The sequence below is a fragment of the Pseudogymnoascus destructans genome, assembly GCF_001641265.1.
Source record: "Pseudogymnoascus destructans isolate 20631-21 unplaced genomic scaffold scaffold_11, whole genome shotgun sequence".
In the NCBI taxonomy this organism is placed as follows: Eukaryota; Fungi; Ascomycota; class Leotiomycetes; order Thelebolales; family Thelebolaceae; genus Pseudogymnoascus; species Pseudogymnoascus destructans.
The window spans coordinates 324311-341234 of NW_020167530.1; the positions used below are offsets into that span (position 1 = coordinate 324311).

Here is a 16924-nt window from a genome sequence, read left to right on the forward strand (position 1 = left end):
AGCTTGTATATAAAGCTATACAAATTAGAATAATATAATGTAAGATGAGTACATATAACGTACCTCCTTTACTGCTGTTGGCACTAACACATGTTCACCGGTGCTCATTCCCACTCGGAACCCAACTTCATCAAAGTTGTAGATGTTAGCTGCAGTAACATCTAATTGATTACACACATCTTTGAATCCATGAAACCATTCTTTGATAGCTGATACATCATGAGAAGCAACACGTGCTGCTTCAATTGGCCGGGTTTTAATGGTGTGGAAAGTCTCATGTTGAGTCTTAATCCAAGTCTGGAACCACCGTTGAGACGGTGGTGGATGTGTCAGGATTTCAGCTGGTAGTAGTTGGCAGATAGCATTAAACACCATTGGCTTCGTTGCACCGTACCCATTTTCATATGACCGTTGAATGTATCTTTGTATAGCTATAACTTGTATATCTGAAAGTATTCTGTTGTTACCTCCGCGAGGCTTTGGTGGTTGGCGTTGCGCCATGCGTCGCATACGGAGTGTGGTTGGGAGTACATGGTAGATTCTAGCTGCTGCGGCGATAGTCTCCGTTGGGTTCTGATTTAGGAAATCAATTGCTTTTTGAATAGCTTCGTTTCTAGCTATATCAATTGACATGATTGTAACTTTACGTGTCAATTGTTGTCCAGATAGTCGCGTTGTCCTGATGTCGCATTGGACGCGCTCGCGTTTGCCGAGAGAGCAAGGATCGCTTTCGCAGCAAGGATCGCTTTCGCCAACCGCCTCCAGGCGGTGGTTTGGAAACCAACGATTAAGGTTGGAGGAAGCGATCCGCGCGGTTTCAAAATGAGCGGAAGCGATGTGCACGGTTTCGCGACGTGCGTCCGTTCACCGCTACTCCTCAACAAAACATTTTCCGTAGATGTAGATAGTAATTTATATTGTAATCCTATACAATTCATTTAATGGAGGGGACTCCTATATCAAATGCCTATGAGTGGCTTGTAGAAAACCCTTCTAAGTTTATAATTGCTGCCTGTCGCATTTTCAAAGTCCCTAAATCAACACTATAGATGAGCCTTAAACGGCATCCTTAGAGCCTACAGTTCTCACGCGATAAGTCAATATAAGAATTCCTCTAGATAATATCGAGATATACTGAATATCGAGTAATCAAACCATTATGTAAGTCAAACGTCCAATGTGCCCTAAATGCCCTCATTTGCCCTTTTGACCACTAATTCCCTTTCTATACGCTCTAAAGAACGTAGCGGCCGGCTCCCTTATGCCACTATTACTAGTTTCCGTAAAGTCAACCAGAACTTGGAGGGCTTGTAGAACTGCCTACGTAGAATGAACCACTGGCAGTCTAAGTTCCTCCCCATCATCATCATCTTGACTTTCATTAGGAGGCTGGATATATTGTTCAATGACCTCTTGTAGTACTATATCCCCCTCGCTATCTTATATACCCTCTTGTATTGTCTCCTCCGCTAGGTTCAGAAAGTTTGAAAGGTCCATCACATCGTGAATTCAGCTGTCCTGTTGTACTTAGTTGTAAAGGTCAGTAAGAGGCGGAATGTGCTTGAGAGGAAGTTGGATCAGGTTTTTGATGATTGTACTTTTGCAGAAGCAGTTGTAGATAGTCGTATTTGAGACATTGTGATACCACAATTAGATGATCTAGCGAAGGGCAAGGTGTAAGTTAATAGTTTTAAGAGGATCTTCATTGTTGTCGAAGGCGTTTAGCATGAATGCAAGCCATTGTCGACGATAATGAGCTTCAAGGAGGCAATAATGCCTTGATTTAGGGCCTAGAATCGACTTGTTACATTTGCTAGTAGCTAGATAATTCATATATTTGAGGGTGGAGGTGTTGTTTCGACGGCAGCAATATGTGCTAAAAAGTTGTGCATTGTTAGCAGAATCTGTCTATGAGAGCCTATATGTAAATAGAAAGCTATTAGCCATTCTGCTATAATAAACTGATTTATCTAACGTGCGTGCATAACGAATGATACAACATAACGAATGATACATGTAATGGTGGGTGCACCAGATGTGAGAATCTAGCCACCCAAGGAAACAACTCACTGTCTTAGGAAAAAGAGCCAAAGGGTTGTAGCTTAGACTATTCCACAACGCAGCAATCAGGTGTATGATGTAGTGAAGTGGTTTAGACAAGTTGCAACAAATGTTGAGTCTGGGAACTCAGGGGTAAGTCAGAGGTTAACACCTCACTGACTTTTCAGAAACAAGGAGTAATAAGATGAATGCTTGGAAGCTTGGAAAAGACGTGGAAGTATGTGATAGTCGATTTACTGTATTGTCTGCTTGCCCTTTCTTAAGGAAAGGGCAATCCTATTTATGCTAAAGGAATGTAGTTCTCTCATTTTCCAAGACTTTCCATGACTTACCAAAAGGAGGTCCAAGGTCAGAGTACCCCTATAGACAAATTATGTCATAGACAAATTATGTCACAGACAAATTATGTCATAACTTAACCAATCTTGTGGGTAACTAAAGAGCGATGACATGTAATGAATCATAGAGGTTCGTAGGAGCTTTTAGAGCTATCGTTCATGCTCCTAGGCCTCTAGTTGGTAGAGATATGTCATGTGGTAGTATGAGTGATGTCATGTAATGAATCATAGAGGGTTGTAGAGATATGCTATGTGGTAATATCGGCCCAGTAACTAAGGAGCGATGACGTGTAATGAATCATAGATGGTTGTAGCAATCGTTGAGTAGTATTGCTCTTGTTGTTGGTGTGATAAGCCAAAATATGTATAGTGACTTGTAGGTTTGAGGAGGAGATTTCCAAGTTTGCACTTGAGTTTGATAGCAAACTGAGTGCAACGAATGTCAGTATGACAATACAGTCCAATGTGCTCACTTAACAAATACTATGATAATTCCACTACAACGCTATAAATCAATTAAAGCTATGTAGAATACTCATCCTCAGATACCTCTATTACCATCTGACAGGTAAATATCCGCATCGTGGATGCCGTACTTCACAATTGTGTTTCGCACAAGCTCAAACCAGCTACAAATAATTACTGGGTCATCGCATTTAGCCCTCTGATAGTCGTATTTGCGCTGGAACCTTGTTTTGAGTTCTATGCGACGTTTAACAAAGTTGGAAGCCCAGCGCGTCTTGACAGGTAACGCGTCGCATGTCGCGAGAAGTCGATTTGCAATATCTCCCACAACAGACAATCGGGGAGGAAATCCTTTAGCAGCTAGGTCGAGAATATACTGGACAAGAATTGATTCCTCTAAGTCGGTCATTTTCCGCAAATTGGCAGAAATATCGCGTCGTGAATGCATACCATGCTTACGACGACTAAGCTTCTGATGATCGACAGAATAGAGCTTTCCAGCAGCTCGAGCACTTAGCTTAGGGTCATTTTGCATCGCCTGAAGAGCTAATATAACTTGGCGTTCATCGTTTTTCTGCGGCATCTTTTGTTGTGAAGGGATTTACTGTTTACTAGAGGAGTTGTGTGGATTCAAGGTAGTGTATCATTCATTATGTTGTATCATTCGTTATGCACGCACGTTAAGCCTTCTTAACATTAATATACTAGAGTGCTTGAGGTTTCTTCGCCTTTCTAATAATAAACCAAAGTGGCATCTAATCAGCTCCTATACAGTTTGTATAATAAATAACTGATATTTGCGCCTTGTCCTTCTTAAATCCTAGCTATGATATTGTTAAAAGTCCGTTTGAAGTAGTTAGCTTTCAAAAGAGCCTAGTTTCATCCATGTTATAAATATCCTCCTCTTGATATTCCCCTGCTATTGTCTATATCCCCTTCATTTCTTCCTCTGCTTGTGTAGGAATTAAGCTTGCTTCGCTATGTTAAGTATAACTCTTAATCTTATGTTGTCTTTTAAAATTCAAATCCTAGCCTTAAGAGAATTGAGTCTTAGGCTGGTTGTGGTATTGTGGAAGTTGCTCCTAAATCGTTTTAGCGCATAGTTGTAGTATATTGGTGCTTGTAACTCCTCCTTTTAATAAGCTGCTGCCATTTAAAGAGGACTGCTTTAAGGTCAGGCTAGGCAATAGCTTTGCAACAGTGAGTTGATTGCTAAATTGTGTTAAGTGACAATTATTCAGGGGGGATAGTAGGTGGTATAGCTCTCATGCGATAAGTCAATACTCGATTAGGCGATATTCACACCAACTCAATATTTTTCGTAGGATTCTTTATTTCCCCACCAAAACCACGATACACTCGATATCAAACTGATTTGACTAGATATCGTCTTATACTGACATTACATAGGCCAAGATGCCTCAAATCAGCTGTTTACATGTAACGCTGACTTCTAAACGATAGAAGACACAGAGGTTTCTTGCGTAAGGTTGACTTGACAGAGGAGGCAGGGGATTAGACACAAAGGCTTTCCAAGTAACACGTTACAGTATTGTAAAGAATACTATATTGAGTTGAGCACGAAGCTCCTATCTAAGAAATACTATCTACTTATATAGTGGCGTCATGCCAAAGGGATATCTGTGGATAACATGGATAACATAATATCCATGATATCCAATGTTATCCATCACCTGATATTCTGTGGATACCCGTGGATAACATGGATAACATAATATCCAAGATATCCAATGTTATCCATCACGTGAGGTTGCAGCCGTAAGCGCTATCCATAGCACTAGCACTTAGCCGTAACATCATGATGTTACTGCTAGGCTCTAGTAACATGACTCATAAGTCACAAGGCTAGTAGGGCTAGGCTATAACATGACCTAGCTAGTGGATAGTTGGGAAACTAGTAGATAGTTGGATATTTAGGAAAAGCACAACTATCCTAACTATCCTAACTATCCTAACTATCCCAACTATCCTAACCTTAGATAGGAGCTTTGTGCTCAACTTAATATAGTATTCTTTATAATACTATAACGTGCATGTATAACGAAAGTGCCAAACAAGCGAAAGTGCCAAAATATCGCGACTATCCCATAAGAATTGCAATAAATCCACCACAACAATATAAATTAATTAAAACTACTCGGAGTCCTCTTCCTCAGACCTGTCTATTACAATCTGACAAGTGCGCGCATTGTGTCCAGTCTCACCACACTTGCCACAGCGACGTGCATGGGTTTCTTCCCTTGGCTTCCGACCACTACTTGCCCTTATTTCTTGCTCTACTTGCTGCAAAACGTCCCTCTCGTCCTGTAGCTCCTGTGCTACCTGTTGACTAAGTGATCCTCCTTGCTGTAGTCGTGTTTTTTTAGCTCTCCGGCGCTTGCTTAGCACTTCATTTGCCTGTCGCAGGTTTTGGTTCTCTGCTTTTAACAATGCTAATTGATGCATTATTTGCGATGCACCCTTTGTAAACTGGTCAACAGCTGCATAGATTGAGGTTGGAGAGCTATTTTGATGATGCGCAATTCGGTTTTTAATGAAAGTAGACTGTGATACAGCTTCAGTTGGGTTATTTGGTGTCTGAGAAACCCATGGTTGAGCGGTGTTTGGGTGAGAGGTTGGAGGTGTTGGCGTCTTAAACCTAAGGTCAAGTGTAGATATTACACTCTCAGGGCTAAATGGAAGAAGCCCAGCACCTCGGAACCCTCCCTGAATATTGCTTTCTGTCATTGCAATGTTAAATGCAGCGTGGAAGGCAGGAAAGAAGTCATCCTTAGTAATGTGAATAATATGAGCCCGCATCATATCTTCAATTTGCCGACCGTAAGCTCTCTTTAATGGGCCAAAACAGCCAACATCAAGTGGTTGGAGTATATGGGAAGAGTGAGCAGGCATACAAAGCGTAATAATGTTGTGTTCTTTGCAGTACTCCTCAAACTTGTCTGAATGGTGGCTCTCATGACCATCAAGGACTAACAAGCGATAACCACCAACACTCCGGGGCTTTGTGTGCTTCTCAAAATGCTGAATCCAATCCATACCTCTCTCGTTTGTAGTCCAGCCATTTGCAGTAACAGTGATTACCCAATCTGCTGGAAATCCGCTATTCTCATACCAAGATGCAAGGTGGTTTTTACCTGCCACAATGACAAATGGCGGCACTGCCCAACCTTGAGAACTAACGCCTTGGATTACTGTAACCCATTCCCGATTGCCAGGCTGCACCTTTTTTGCCTTTGCCCGCCCATCTGAGCTCGTTACTACCATTGCGCTTGAGATGACGCCCATCATAAACCCAGTCTCATCAAAGTTGTAGATATCTGCATTGTTGATGCCATACTTTAGAATTGTGTTCCATACAAGCTCAAACCAGCCACGAATGACTTCTGGATCTTCGCACTTAGCCCTCTGGTAGTCGTATTTTCGCTGGAAGCGTGTCCGGAGCTCTACATGGCGCTTAACAAAGTTTGAAGCCCAACGTGACCCGACGTGTGGCGCGTCGCGTGTTGCAAGTAGTCGATTTGCCATATCTTCAACAATAGACAACTGAGGAGGGAACCCTTTAGCAGCTAAGTCAAGTATATACTGAACAAGAACTGATTCCTCTAGGTTACTTAATTTCCGTAAGTTGGCTTGGATATCGCGTCGTGAAGGTATGCCTTGTAAATGGTGACGTAGCTTGCGGTGGTCTACGGAATAGATCCTAGCTGCAACTCGAAGGCGCAAATTTGGGTCGCTTTGCATAGCTTGGATAGCTAGCACTAATTTGCTTTCATCATTTTTATGGCGCATGTTTTGTTGTGGAGGAATTTAACATTTAGTTGGGGGGGTTGGTCACCGCATGATTTTGGCACTTTCGCTTGTTTGGCACTTTCGTTATACATGCACGTTAATGTGTTACTTAGAAAGCCTTTGTGTTTAATCCCCTACCTCCTCTATTAAGTCAACCTTATGTAAGAAACCTCTATACATTCTATTAGATAGGAAGCAGCATTACACATAAGCTTCAGGCCTAGAAAGCTAAGCTTTAAGCCTAGAATCTTGTAGCTAAAGAAGCCTAGGTAACCTACTAGGCTAGAAACTGCGCTAATAACCAGCTTAAAAGAGCTAGGGTTAAGGCCTAGAGGGTAGAGCGCCTCTAGAAAAAGAGGGTAAAAGCTCTTATTCAAGCTAGTAACCTAATTCCTCTAGAGGATTAGGACCTAATTTAGGACCTAGAAGCTGCTAAGAGTGAGTGTAAGAGCGAGAGCAGGAGTGAGCATAGGAGTAAGAGTAGGAGTAAGCGTAGGAGTGAGTGTGGGAGTGAGCGTGGGAGTGATGAAGTGATAATTTCTTATAATGATTGGTTTATGTACCTTTACATACAAATTACTATGCAGTGGTACTTATAGCCTACATATTGCGAAACCGCGCACATCGCTTCCGCTCATTTTGAAACCGCGCGGATCGCTTCCTCCAACCCTAAGCGAAGCTAAAATTTAGTCACGACATTAAACAGAGGTCTGTATTAGTTATCTTGATTAAGACTAAAGTGACGACACAACGCACGTTTTGGTCGTACAGGGTCTCCCCAGTCCTCCTATGTCTACTCTCACTATATCCACTCCCACTCCTCCTGCTCTTCCCACTACTAATGTCTACTTCCACCCCCCTGCTTACTTACTCCCACTCACACTCCCACTCCTCTAACATCCGCCCACACCTCTCTCACACCTCTCTCACACCTCTCTCACACCTCTCTCACACCTCTCTCACACCTCTCTCACACCTCTCTCACACCTCGCTAAGCGCGCACCCCCCCCCCCTTAAGCGCTCATATCACACCCAGCTAGACAGACCACAAGCACAAATCCAGCCCAATCCCACAGCTGAACCCACCATAAACCCACACAAAAAACCAGCCACAGGTCACGATGAAGAAGTACAACCGAGGTACGGGTTTTAGACTGCGCTTTTAGACTTTGTGTAGTAATAAAATATACCTGAATCTCCTCTAACCCCTCTGTACCGCTGATGTCACTCTTAAACCACACCTCTCTCCCCATTCCCTTCCTCCTCCTCCCTCATTGCTAAGCATTAGCAGCATTAGCAGCATTAGCAGCATTACCAACCAGCATTACCAGCATTACCAGCATTACCAGATCTTAGCAGGATACCAGCCCAAAAAACTGTGGAGAGAGTAGGAAAGTTGCTGTATCTGTACTCCAGTACTCTTGCTGTACACACCACTAATACCAAATCCAGTCAATTGCTCTCCACAACAACAACAAACTACTCTGTCTGCTATTCCATTCCCTCTCTTACCAAATATCTTCATTATATCCTATCCCATCTATCAACATCAACCAACCCCTTCCCCCCCCCCACCTCCCCCCCCCCTCCTCCCAGCTGGATCAAGCCAGCTTCTCATACGCCATCTCCGCCATCTTCCTATTCTTCAGCGGAAGCTTCATTTATTCCATTTTGTACTGCTGCTATACGACTGTTGCTGCGTCTTATATAAACCAAAAAAACTATACACAGATACACCGTTCCGTCACTGAAAAAGCCCCCCAACTTTGCCCAGAATCCGCTTCCACCCACCACCACCACCACCACCACCACCCACACACACATCAAACCCCCAGTACGGTTGTCCGAGTAGTGTACGAGCGCCAACTCGAATGTCCCCCACGGAAACAGCCCACCTCCTCCACCACCACGATCCCGCGACGATGACCTCTACCGGCCAACAGATCAAGGCCGCTGCCATCGCAAAGGCAAAGAGCGCCGTCAGCTCAGCCACCATCAACGGGAGCAATGGGAGCGCGAGCAAGAAGCGCAGAGGAAACAATCAGCTGAAACCCATCATCACAAATGAGACGCCGAAGAATGCGGATACCCCCCCAACAACCATGGCTTCCAATTCTACCGCTGGAAAGTAAGTGAAACTTCCCCATCCCCCATCCCCGCCCGCCCCTTCTCGCCGCCCCCGCCCGCCGCTGTGCGCTGTGCGCTTCTTTCAGCGCATGTTTCGGATTTTTTTGGCAGGATGGGGTCGACTCCCAGCGCATACCACGCAGCTGCATGGCGCGATCAATCCGTCTCGTTCTCCTTCCCGCCACTTCCAAGACCCCAACGGAAACTAACACGGTTGCGTGCGTTTAGGAGCAGCGGCTCGACCAACTCTCCGCTTTCGCATAAGGGCGCAATGAACAACCGATCACCGTCGACATCGTCGCGCGACGAGGCCGAGACGACGGCCGACGAAGAGGACTCGGAGGACTACTGCAAGGGCGGCTACCACCCGGTGCAGGTGGGCGAGAAGTTCAAGGACGGCAAGTACACGGTGGTTCGCAAGCTAGGGTGGGGCCACTTCTCGACGGTGTGGCTGTCCAAGGACGGCGTGACGGGCAAGCACGTCGCGCTCAAGGTCGTGCGGTCGGCGGCACACTACACGGAGACGGCCATCGACGAGATCAAGCTGCTCAACAAGATCGTGGCCGCCAACCCGGAGCACCCGGGGCGCAAGCACGTCGTCAGCCTGCTCGACTCGTTCGAGCACAAGGGCCCCAACGGCACGCATGTGTGCATGGTGTTTGAGGTGCTCGGGGAGAACCTGCTGGGGCTGATCAAGCGCTGGAACCACCGCGGCATCCCGATGCCGCTGGTCAAGCAGATCACGAAGCAGGTGCTGCTCGGGCTCGACTACCTGCACCGCGAGTGCGGCATCATCCACACGGACCTGAAGCCCGAGAACGTGCTGATCGAGATTGGCGACGTGGAGCACATCGTCAAGACCTTCGTCAACCAGGACGAGGTCAAGAAGGAGGAGAAGAAGGATAACCCCAACGGGCGCCGGCGACGCAGGACCCTCATCACGGGCAGCCAGCCGCTGCCGAGCCCGCTGAACGCGAGCTTCAACCATGCGGAGCTGTTCCGCAACCAGGGCAGCTCCATGTCGAGCCTCAACGGGATGATGAGTGAAGGTAATGAGACCCCCATCCGAGGAGAGAGTGCTTCTTCGTTGGGCGGCGTCGTAATGAGTGGTGCCATCACAGGATCCCCGAGCACGACACCCACGACAGACAAGGACCAGAGCCAGAGAGAGAAATCAGCGTATGTCCCTACTTCTCATACTCTACACCCCCAACCCAACCCCACCCTACAGCAGAAAGAACCCACGCTAACCTCCCCCCGCAGAGACATCTTAAGTAGAGAAGTATCCGGCATTACATTAGACAAGAGCTCGTCGACGGCCGACAAACCCAAGCCCTCAGACCCGGCATTCGAGAAGATCAGCGTCAAGATTGCAGATCTAGGGAACGCCTGCTGGGTCAACCACCATTTCACCAACGACATCCAGACGCGGCAGTACCGGTCGCCCGAGGTCATCCTCGGCGCGAAATGGGGCGCCAGTACGGATGTGTGGAGTATGGCTGCTATGGTACGTCCTATTCTCCTATTCCTTCTTCTTCCGCCTCCTCCTCCCCCCCCTCCCACTAACGTACCACTAACCTCCCTCCCAGGTCTTCGAGCTCATCACAGGCGACTACCTCTTCGACCCCCAATCCGGCACCAAGTACGGCAAAGACGACGACCACATCGCGCAGATCGTCGAGCTCCTGGGCCCCTTCCCGCGCTCGCTCTGTCTCTCGGGGAAATGGTCGCAGGAGATCTTCAACCGCAAAGGCGAACTCCGCAACATCCACCGGCTGCGGCACTGGGCGCTCCCGGACGTGCTGAGGGAGAAGTACCATTTCAAGGAGGCGGAGGCGAAGGGGGTGGCGGAGTTTTTGACACCGATGCTGGAGCTGACGCCGGAGAAGAGGGCGAATGCGGGGGGGATGGCGGGGGGGAAGTGGGTTGGGGATGCGGTGGGCATGGAGGGGGTGGGGATTGAGGGGCTCGAGGTGGGGTCGAGGGGGGAGGGGATTGAGGGGTGGGCGCAGGAGGTGAAGAAGACGAGGTGAGCGTGCGCGTGGGCCTGGGGCTACGTGGAGGGGTTGGGGCGGGGGGTGTTATCTAGGAAAAGCACATAGTATCCGATGGGCGGGGGGCTACGGGGGGCGGTGGTGGTAGAGGGGGAAGGGTATACAAGCTTGTGATGCACGACGGGGTCGGCGCGACGGGGCGTTCGTAGATATAAATAAATCTGTTTGAGATGCCATGTGTGCGTAAATGAGAGGCGCAGACAGGTGTGCCTCCCGTCCCTATCTATTTCCTACGTGCACCAATCCCATGATATGATATCCCACTACGAGTGCGAGAAACGGGGGCACTTGATCGGAGAACCTGACTTATTTCCTATGAATGTTGCTACATTTGCCCCCCCCCCCCCCCCCCCCCCACCCCGGCCCCCATTCCAATCCCCCAAAAACCAAACCCACGTATCCCTTTTCCCAACTCCTAAGTAATACAGCCAACAACAAGCTCTGCCTAGCAGTAACCCACCCCGTCCCCTCACCGTCCCCCCTTCCTCGGGCTCCGCTGCGGCGTCTGCGGTGGCATCAACGCCGCGAACATGGGGCCTCCATTCCCATCCCCATACCCTCCGGACGCATGTCTCGGCGTCGGCGGCGCAATAGCACCCCACCCATAATCTCCCGCCTGCTGACTGGGCCACGGTGACGGCGGCGGCGGCTGATGAAAGAATTGCTGCTGCTGCTGCTGAGGCTGATTATCGATTTTACTTCTATACGCCGCGAACGCCGTATTATTGACGTATCCAAACACCAGAAACGTGGCGACGACGAAGAGCATAGTCTTCAAACTAATCGGCTCGATGAACTCGTTCACGATGCGCGCGAATGTGTGAGCGGATATCTTGGCGCGACCAACCTGCGTAGGGTCGGCTTGCATGCAGACCTCCCACTCGCGACACGCAGCGGCAACGGCGGGGACGCGGAGGTGCGGGGCGCAGTTGTTCGTTGTCCAGTGGGAGGTGCAGACTGCAATTTCGTGGTGGGCTTCGTCGATGGCGCGGGCTTCTTCCTTGGAGACGTCGGATTGGATGGTGCGGATGGAGGAGTAGATGAGGTACATTGCGACGGCGACGAGGAAGGAGTTGAGGATGAGCTGCGCGTAGTAGGAGAGGAGGTGGGGGAGGTTGGGGCGGGACTCGATGCCGGTGAGGAGGGAGGAGAACCAGTTTTGCCCGTTGCTGCTGGAGGGGCGGTGGTGTGGGCTGTGCCGGCGCGAGGCGGATTCGGAGGAGCAGCCGCTGTCGATGCTGCCGCGGCGGGAGTGGATGACGGGGTCGCGGTCGTGGCGGCGCCGCTTCCGCGCTTTCTGGGCGACAGCATCGGAGAGCTTGCCGCGGCGGGAGGTGTCGCGGCCGGGAGAGCCGAAGGCGGAGAGGCCGTAGCGGCCGAAGATGGGTTTTTTGTCGAGCTTGGTGAAGGAGAATGCGGGCATGGCGATGGGCGTGCGGGGGGCCTGGGGTGGTCGGGGGTGTCTTCTGTGTCGGCGTTGTCGGCGGGGGAGGATTCGGCGCCGGAGGCTTCGGAGAAGAGGTCGACGTCGAAGGGTTTGCGGGGGGTGGTGAAGGATGGGTTGCGGAAGGGGGTGGCGATGTTGGAGGGTGCGGCGGAGAAGAAGGCGGATTGTGAGGAGGGGGGTGGGGGTTTGGAGGGCGATTCGAAGCTGCCTGTGGAGGAGTGGACGTTAGCATAGCGGTTGGGGAGTGAGGGTCCATGGCTGCATCGCCAGTGACGGAGGGGGATTGCTTACGCTTCAGTCCCTGTTGCTTCTGGGTTAATTGGTAGAAGGGCGAGGTGACGTCGGCGGGGCCGCTGGTCTGCCATTCAAAGTCCATGGGGACTTCATGAGTGCATCTGTCCATAGCGGGTGGGTGTGCGAAGTTTTTGTGCTTTGGGTAGGAAACAATGGATGATGCTGTGAGGGCATCATTCTCTCGATTTCCGTATCCAGGACAACTATGGGGCCGTTGTAAACAAAGTTTCGGTGGGGTCGTCTAGATCAGGTTTAGTTATAGCCTCTTTGAGTTTGGCGTGGTCCAGTGACTTCTTGGCGGTTCTCAATTGTCACGTGCCTTGGAATTTCGACGTCAGAGGAACATGTCGTAGATGTCTATACTAACTGGCTGGTTAGATCTGAAAGAATATATTAAAGGATGGGTTATTGCACAGTTGTAGTAAATTTTAAAATAAATTTACCAATTGTGTTGATTTAAATTGCGGGTTGAAAGAGTAATATTACTAATTTCGTGATGTTTTCTCATATGATGAAAGATGAAATTAAACACAATAAACCGAAGTTGAAAATAAGATAAGTTTAACTAACGTACATGTATAACGAGTCGGCCACCCAAGCGAGTCGGCCACTTTCCACCATTTCCACCACCTTTTACTTTGCAACTATTTCCCTCTACGTACAAAAATGGAATCTACTTCAAATGAAAGCCGTATAATCCTAGCAATTGAAGCTCTTAAAAACGACCCTAAACTTACCGAACGAGCTGCAGCAGGTGTCTATAAGGTTCCCCGGGCGACTTTGGCCGACCGACGCACTGGAAAACTATCAAGACGCGATATAACTGCAAATGGGAGGAAGTTGACCAATACTGAAGAGAGTGTGCTTCTTGATCATATTATTGATCTAATTGAGCGAGGATTTCCGCCCCGGCTCGAAGATATACAAGATATGGCCAATCGCCTCCTTGGGGTACGCGACGCAACGCGTGTTGGCTCATGATGGGCAGGGAACTTCGTACGACGCCAACCAGCCCTTAATATGCATTTTCGACGTCGAATTGACTACCAGAGGGCCCTAGCTGAAGATCCTAAGATTATACAAGCTTGGTTTGCACTTGTACAGAATACAATTGCAAAATACGGTATTGTCAACTCAGACATCTACAACTTTGATGAGACTGGGTTTTTGATGGGAATGCTCTCGCATGCTAAGGTTGTAACAACCTCTGATTGACAGGACAGACCTCGTACAAAGCAGCCTGGCAATCGGGAATGGGTTTCTGTAATCCAGAGTGTATGTGCAGATGGCTGGGCAATGCCGCCATATATCATTGTTAAGGGCAAATATCACCTCCTCTCCTGGTATACCAATGGCCAATTCCCACCAACCTGGCGGATCCATCTGAGCGAAAATGGCTGGACTACAAACGCTATAGGCCTAGATTGGTTGAATCACTTTGAGGGATGTACTAAGCCTCGTACAACTGGTGGATATAGACTTCTAATCCTCGACGGCCACAACAGCCACCGGGCTACTGAATTCGACGATTTCTGCAAGCTTAACAATATTATACCGCTTTGCATGCCTCCCCATTCATCGCATATCCTCCAGCCTCTCGATGTAGGCTGTTTTAGCCCTTTAAAAGCTTCGTATAGCAAGGCAATTGAGCAGATGATGCGGAGGCATATAACTCACATTACTAAAGATGACTTCTTTCCTGCCTTCCAGCAGGCCTTTTTTGCTTCAATGGGAGAAGAGAATGTACGAGCTGGCTTCCGAGCAACTGGCCTTGTTCCATACGACCCTGAAACAGTAATTTCTCGGCTGGATTTTAAGCCTAGAACGCCTACACCGTCAAACTCTCGGCCAGGAACCGCTACCTCCTGGGGTCTAAAAACGCCAACTACAGCAATTGAGGCTGTTCAAAGCTCTACTACCTTGAAATCTAGGATTGCTAGGCATCAGGGTAGCTCTCCAACCCATTTATATAACGTAGTTGACGCCCAGGCTAAAGGTATCTCAATGCTAGCACACAGACTAGTCCTTCTTGAAGCTGAGAACCAGGAGCTTTGTACAGCAAATGAGTTACTAAGCAAACGCCGGAGGGCTAAAAAGAGCCGCCTACAGCTTGGAGGTTCGCTTTCAGCACCTGAAGCTAATGCGATACAGCTAGAAAAGGGTATAGTTGATGCTAGGAGAGAAAATACACGTAGGGAGGGTAGTTCTACAGAGCGGGCTCAGCTACGTACTCGGCGTTGTGGCAACTGCAGCCAAACTGGTCATAATTCGCGAACTTGTCAGGTAGTTTGGGAGACGTCTGAAGATGGCGATTCTGAGTAGTTTTAATTGATTTAAGGCGTTGTAGTTGAATTGATTTATATAATATATAGGTGGTCAGTGGAAAGTGGCCGACTCGCTTGGGTGGCCGACTCGTTATACATGTACGATAATGATCATTGTAGATTATACAATAGTCAGCATCCACATAATGCTTCTTGACTTAAAGGATATTTATATTCAAATTCTCCCCCTCGAACTACAATTTGTTAGCACCATTACTGTAGCTTGAACATTAAATATCTGTGGGCACCAATTTTGGTATAACCGCCTCCCTTTCCCTCTCTGCCTGCCTTAGCCTCTCCGCCACATTTACGTGCCCGTATAAAGTCCCGCATCTAACGCACTGCCATACTGCCCCCCGATGATCCCCACGTCTGCCCCTGCCATAAGCAACATCTCCACAATATTCTCGTACCCTTGATACGCCGCAGCATGTAATGCGCTATGATACTTTCCCCCCACCGTGTTTACTTTAGCTCCCCTCTCAAGCAATAACTGTACTATTTCCGCATTGTTACAACTTGCAGCGAATTGAAGGGGGTTTCCATGAATGCCAGACAGGAGATTGGGATCAGCTCCACGGTTTAGGAGCATCTTAACAACGATTATAGACCCATTCAGACACGCAGCATGTAGAGCACTGCCGTAATACCCACATTCACGGTTGATATCTGCACCAAGACTAAGTAGAGTCTCAACAACTCTCTCCTGGCCCCTAAACGCAGCACCTTGCAGAGCGCTTCCATAGAAGCCACTTTGCTCGTTAGAATCTGCTCCGTACTCTATGAGTAGAGATACAACTTTGGGGAACCCCTCAAGTGCGGCTATCTGCAGTGGTGTGTCATCGTCGAAACCCACATGACCACTGACATTCGCGCCATGTATGAGCAATAGCCTCGCGACTTGCTCATGGCCAGTATAACAAGCAGCGATAAGAGCATTGCCGCCACGATTGCCTCCTCGGAGATTAACTTTGGCTCCTCGTTCAAGTAGTAACTCAACTACACGAGTTCGGCCATTAAAACTAGCCTCATGTAAGGCACTGCTAGACATCCCCCATTGGGCGTTGACTAGCGCTCCTTTATCAATGAGAGTTTTGCAGGTGCGATAGTGGCCATTTGAAACGGTTATCACTACAGTTATGTGTAACACATAGTCACTGGAGGTCATTGGAAGTGTTGGTGGTAGACAAGTTGTTGATTAGTTGAAGTATATAGGTTACAACTACTGAGAACTATATATGTGGGTGGGTGCCACGCCAGTGGCTCCCGTGGCTCTGAACCCCGATTCCTGCAACGCACCCCTCTGGTGATATTGTAGAAAACATATCAACAGTTAGTAGCACCCCTAGTTCTTCATCCGTAACCTATAATCAGTCCATCTTTGGAAGCTGTTTAAGCTTGATCAGCTCAATGAATCTCTGATGATCCATCGTTGATAGTGGCTTCGTCAGTCCATCTGCAGCCATCTCCTTCGTATACACATAATATAGATCAACAAGGTTTTCCTTCACTTGATTTCGGATGTAGTGGTATTTGATGTCGATGTGCTTCGTTCGCTGATGAAACTCTGGATTCTCTGCAAGTGCAAGAGCTCCTTGGTTGTCGCCGATGATTTCCGTTGTGAGTGCATCCTTCTTCTTATATCCAAGCTCCTTGAATACCTGTCGAAGCCATGCTCCTTCCTGTGCAGCCTTAAACATAGCCACGTATTCAGCTTCAGTAGTCGCAACTGCAACGGTTGGCTGTCTCTTAGAAATTCTCACAATGACGCCTCCACAGAAAAGGTAGACGCATCCTGTGTGAGACTTGCGCTCGCTTCTGTCGCCTGCGAAGTCTGCATCGACGTATCCTCTTAATGCCATAGCCTCATCATCCTTCCAATCGCCTCCATAACAGATGCACAGATGAATAGAGCCTGCGAGATACTGCAGACAGCGACGAGCAGCTGCGATATGCTGTGGCGAGGGGTTTGCGAGAAAACGAGATAGAACAGACATGCAATAG

The 16924-nt window shown here is 48.3% G+C and overlaps 2 protein-coding genes across 2 annotated transcripts; one reads left to right on the top strand and one right to left on the bottom strand.

Moving 5' to 3' along the window:
• Nucleotides 1-8251: 8251 nt before the first annotated feature.
• DSK1 (serine/threonine protein kinase, CMGC group) lies at nucleotides 8252-10834 on the top strand (the record flags this gene model as incomplete). Its single annotated transcript, XM_024468555.1, has 4 exons — nucleotides 8252-8802; nucleotides 9030-9980; nucleotides 10065-10308; nucleotides 10391-10834. The coding sequence occupies exons 1-4, from the start codon at nucleotides 8546-8548 to the stop codon at nucleotides 10832-10834; spliced, it is 1896 nt and encodes a 631-aa protein (XP_024323791.1). The 5' UTR covers nucleotides 8252-8545.
• A 400-nt stretch (nucleotides 10835-11234) lies between these two features.
• On the bottom strand, nucleotides 11235-12763 carry VC83_04930 (uncharacterized protein). Its single transcript, XM_024468556.1, has 2 exons — nucleotides 12594-12763; nucleotides 11235-12510 (listed from the first exon to the last, which is right to left on the bottom strand). The coding sequence occupies exons 1-2, from the start codon at nucleotides 12665-12667 to the stop codon at nucleotides 11325-11327; spliced, it is 1260 nt and encodes a 419-aa protein (XP_024323949.1). The 5' UTR covers nucleotides 12668-12763; the 3' UTR covers nucleotides 11235-11324.
• Nucleotides 12764-16924: the final 4161 nt, after the last annotated feature.

What these genes read in the sequence shown, in the direction of transcription:
- VC83_04930 (XM_024468556.1), bottom strand. Translation starts at nt 12,667, where the DNA reads ATGGCAGACCAGCGGCCCCGCCGACGTCACCTCGCCCTTCTACCAATT. An exon ending in GAAGCAACAGGGACTGAAGC is followed by an intron (nt 12,511 to 12,593) that starts GTAAGCAATCCC and finishes ACTCCTCCACAG; the next exon opens with GCAGCTTCGAATCGCCCTCC.